At 52.8% G+C, this 4799-nt stretch overlaps 1 protein-coding gene across 1 annotated transcript in view; it reads left to right on the forward strand.

Moving 5' to 3' along the window:
- Window positions 1-4793, forward strand: part of SHC3 (SHC adaptor protein 3) — a 200984-nt gene extending 196191 nt beyond the window's left edge. Inside the window, exon 13 of the mRNA XM_006154345.1 lies at window positions 3705-4793. Coding sequence (XP_006154407.1) covers window positions 3705-3833 — 129 coding nt within the window. The 3' untranslated portion in view covers window positions 3834-4793. The remainder of the gene's footprint in view (window positions 1-3704) is intronic.
- Window positions 4794-4799: the final 6 nt, after the last annotated feature.

The raw sequence follows: 4799 nt of genomic DNA on the forward strand, positions 1-4799 counted from the left end.
GAAAGAGCAAGAAAGCACTTCCCCAATGGGATCTGGCCATGCTTCAGGCCCCTGTCCTCCATTCCTCCTCTTGTCAGGATCTCGAGCACATGTATACATGCACCTGGCATGTTTGTCATGCTGTCCGGGCTGGGATTTGAACTCTGCTCAGCAATGTGGGATCCAGCTTGCCCCACACAGTGCTTACTCACTGCAATTTGAAGCTGACCCTATAACTGTTTTTGTACATTGTTGAATTTGAGTTGCTAATATTTTGTTGGGAGCTTTTGCATCTGTGTTAATGATCCATTGGTCCATTTTTTATTTGTTTGTTTCATTCATTTATCTATTTTTAAAGACTATTCAGTTCTCTTTGAGACGGAGAGAGAGAGAGCTAGAGAGACAGGTACTTCCAACAATATACTCACATTGTGATCCATTGTCAGTCTCATCTAGTCCCAGATATGGCGTGTGTGTGCTGGTGTGTCCAGGGAGACTTCCAGATGTGGGGCAGCCTTATAGCCTTGTTATGCTACCATTGTATCAACTTCTGGGTCTCAAGTCTATAGTTTACTTACCATGTCTTTGTCTGGTTTTGGTACTAAGGTAATACTGGCTTCAAAGACTGAGTATTCTCTCCAGTTCTGTCTTCTGAAAGATATCGTAGGGAATAGGTATCATTTCTTCCTTAAATGTGTGTTAGAATTCACCAGTGAACCCATCTGGGCCTGGTGTTTTCTGTTTTAGAAGATTATTAAATAATGATTGATTCTTTTTCTTTACTAGATAAAGGTCTATTTAGATGGTCTATTTTTCTTGTCTGAGTTTTGACAGATAGTATTTTTTAAGGGATTATGGACTTATTATGGTCCAGTATGTATCTGGGCCATCAAATTCATGGCATAGAGTTGTTCGTATTAGCTCTTGGCTGTCCTTCTATGACTGTGGGGGCTGCAGTGATGTCCCTCCTCGGCTTTATGGTATGAATAACTTAGGACTTCGCTCGCTTTTTTCCTTAGTTGGCCTGGTCAACGTTTGGTCAATTTTATTGATGTTTTCAAATAATTACCTTTTGACTTCATTGGTTTTCACTGTTGATTCCTGTTTTCATTTTTGTTTATTTCTGCTGCAATTTTTGTTCTTTCTTCCTGCTTATTTTGGAATCAATTTGTTCTTTTTGTAGTTTCCTAAAGAGGACCCTTAGATTGCTTTAGACTTTCCTATTTTTCTGATATAATCTTATTTCGGTGTATTATTGTAGCCTCACCACACAAAGCTTTTGTATTCACTCGTTTCCTCTTTGCTCTGCAGGCTCACACTGAGGCACGGAGTTCCATGTCTCTTCACCAAGGCAGGATTCCTTCATGTAGCTGGAGCCCGGGTTCATCTCAGCTGCTGGTGGTTTAATCAGCCACCTGCATTTCTAGTCCATACTGCATAGGCTCATGCAGAGCGCTCTGTTCCGTCAGTTCTCTAGGCAGGGCCAGACTGGAGTGTCAGTGCGTATCTGTGGGATGTCTCGGAAGGGAGTAAATGTGTATGCCCTATCTCCTCTGCATGCCGTTGCTTACCTGTGCCTATGTTATGTTGGCCAGCTTATACTGCAAAGATGCTAGTTGTGGCTCTCAGCTTGGGCAGCATGTTGTAATCACTGGGCGAGCCCAAGACACTCTGGGACCCAGGCCCTAACGCCAAGCTCCTGATGGAATTGGCTTGAACATGAGCCCGGGTGAAGATCATGGTCCCAGATGCTTCTCTGTCATACACCCCTCTTCACTCACCCTGACTCTCCTAGAGCTCGCACAGGGCTAATTGTTAAGAAATGGGAATAAAAATCAACGTTACGGCAGCACCCTGACAATGGCGGTCTCAGGCTGCGTTCCTGGGTGCCCCCAGCTTCCAGGCGAAAATCCTGTGTGAGCAGCCCAGGGGCTTGTTCTGGGCAGGAGTCCTAACGGGCCCCAAGAGGATTAAACAACCTCGATAAGATCCCATTGGGAACTTGCCCCAGAGGTTGCATCCCTAGTGAGGCTTGCTGCCCAGAGTTGGGACCCTGCAGCCCAAGAGTCTCCTCCTTTTTTGATGCTAACAGAGAGGAGTGGGGAGGGATCCCACAGGAGGACAATGCCCTGATGTCAGCTTCTGCATTGCCTTTGGCTGCTCATCAGCAGAGCCTGAGATGTCCTGCAGGTCTCCGAGAGCCTTGACGGGGCTTTGCAAGCACACCTGGAGCACAGGTTCTGGGTGAGGACAGGCTCTGAGGCTGAAGATCCACAGGCTGACGTCCTCCTCGATGGATTGACAGAGGGAGAGACAGGAGTGACCGTGTTGGGGGTGGGGGTGGGGGGTGACATTAAGAATTTAGGGAAAGGAGGGACCAGCAGTTAGTGTAATGGCTATGCCTCTGGACTAGTCGACCGCGGTTCGAGTCCCAGACCCAGTGGCTTAAACTCACGCCGGGCACGTGTGTATGCGTGCCCAAGATCCTGAGAGGAGAATGGAGGAGAAGGGATTGCAGCGTGGCCATCTCCCCGGGGGGTGATTTCTCGCTTTCTGTCTTTCTGTCTCTCTCTGTCTGTCTGGCTAGCGCACGTGCCCTATAGCAAAAAAATCAACCAACCAAACAAAAAAAAACCCTCTTTGAAAGAAAAAAAAAAGAATTTAGGGAAAGGAGAATGCATGCAGGGACAAATAATTAAGGTATCTTTTTTGGAGTCCCTGCAGGAGGGGGAGAGCGGGGCCCAAGGGAGGGAGGACTCCTACCAGCTCGTGCAGACACCGATGCAGAGGTTGTTGACAAGGTGGGCACACTCAGGCATCCGGGACCCCTATGAGGGCAAATGGGTCTCTCTAGGTGCCCCCTTTCTGTCCCATCTCCCACTCTTCAAAGGAGAAAGTCCCAGGGGCTGTGCCTGCTCTCCTCATGAGCTGACAAGGCTCACGTATGGTCTCCTCAAGTGACGGTGCTGGCTTGGGGGGAGACCGCTGACAGTCCCCACAAGAAGGACAGAGCAGGAAGCCTCTTCCTCTCACTTCCCGGGGACTCACTCGTTCAAGGGGCGTTCCTTAGCGCTGTGCTCGGCTGTAGGATGGAAGGCCAGGAGTGCGGGGCCCCTCGGTTCCAGCCAGGCTCACCCTCCCAAGAGAGACTGCACGAAGACATGGCTCCTGTGTAGGACAATGGGGGGTCACTCCTGGTGGACGTGCAGGTGCGGGGCCAGCTCCGGAGAGGTAGAGAGGAAGGCTGCCTGGAAGCGCTGGCATTGAAGCTGGGGCTGAGCCAGGTTTCCCGGTGGGAAAAGCAGATTCTGGGCAGAGACCGCGAGGTGGAAGGGGCAGGAGCCCGTGCGCCTAGTGAGGGATGCAGGAGGCTGGACCGAAGTTTCACAGAAGCATCTGAAGAAAGGCAGGGAGGGTTCGCAGGGGAGAGGCGAGGTGGCCCCTGCCTCCTGAGGGTGGGGGCGACTGTGCCTTCAGGCCCTAGTCCAGGCGTGACCAGGGAGGGACATACCAGGGCCTGGTCCCAGAGGGGCAGGTAGATGAGACCAGTTGAATTGCCCGACCATTGTCAGTGGTCAGGGTCTTGGCAGACAGTATTTCTGAAGGCTCCCCTCCTTCTCCGCCCCTCTGCCCTCCTCCCTCCACCCTCCGCCCTCCTGGGCAGTTCATGCCGACTCCTTTCTGTGCCCACGGGCGTGCTCAAGCTCCCTTCGCCCCCTCTGCAGGTCCGGACCAAGGACAGAGTCTTCGACAGCATCAGCCACCTCATCAACCACCACCTGCAGAGCGGCCTGCCCATCGTCTCGGCAGGGAGCGAGCTCTGCCTGCGGCAGCCCGTGGAGAGGAAGCAGTGACGCCGCCCTGCTGCACCCCTGCCGCACCGTGCACCAGGTCAGGCGCACCAGGCTCCGCAGGAGCTAGGGCAGCCACCGGGAGCAAGCAAGGCACCTTCCCCCAGGGCCCGGCAGAGGGGCTTCCTCCAAGGTCAAGTTGCATGAACTCGGTCCAGGTCTCACGCACTGAAGGTGTACATACCTATACATCCTGTACAAACAAGCCCTCTATATTTATATTTTTTAAGACTAAAAAAGATATAAGACTAACGTTCTGTGCTGTATGTTTTTAATGAAAAAAAAAGGAAGTTTGACTGTAGTTGTCCAGGCAAAAATGTAACCCCACTGACCCATGCCACTGGCACACCCATGAGGCAGCGCACCCTGCAGCTTTACTCGACAGGGCCTGGGGCTGCGGTCCTGACAAGTAGGGAGTAGGACGCAGGAGGGAGGGGATAAGGCGGTGCTGCTCCAGTGACGTCCAACCCTGCACTTAAAGTGCTGGGGAAGGTCAGTCCGGGGCCTCCTCTCTAAGGCGTCAGTGCCCAGCTCCCTGGCAGCGCCATCTCCTGGGCAATGCCACCTCTTGTGCTTCCAGCACTCACCGTGTGCACGCGCTTTCTGACAGTGGGCGACCCCTGCAGCTTCCCTAGGGAACAGGGGCACTCCAGCTCCTCAGGGTTGTGCTGTGGGTGGAAACGGACACCCTGCACCTGGTTCTGCAGGGCACACTTCGGGGGTCGTTTTATGACGAATATGGCACCCAGAAGCCTCACTAGTCACCATCTTGCTCAGCACATGCTTCCCTGTTCTCATCCCTATAATGCAAAGTGAGCGTCTGCGGAAGGGTGGCCAGGCCGCCTTAACCAGCAGGCTGACTCTGGGCTGCTTGGGGCAGCTGCTGGTCAATTGTCTCCTCGCCCCTGTGCAACAGCACAGCAGAGCAGGCATCAGAGCCGGGCTGCCTGGAGACTCGGGCACTGGCGG

Source organism: Tupaia chinensis, unplaced genomic scaffold (genome assembly GCF_000334495.1).
Source record: "Tupaia chinensis unplaced genomic scaffold, TupChi_1.0 Scaffold000404_1, whole genome shotgun sequence".
In the NCBI taxonomy this organism is placed as follows: Eukaryota; Metazoa; Chordata; class Mammalia; order Scandentia; family Tupaiidae; genus Tupaia; species Tupaia belangeri.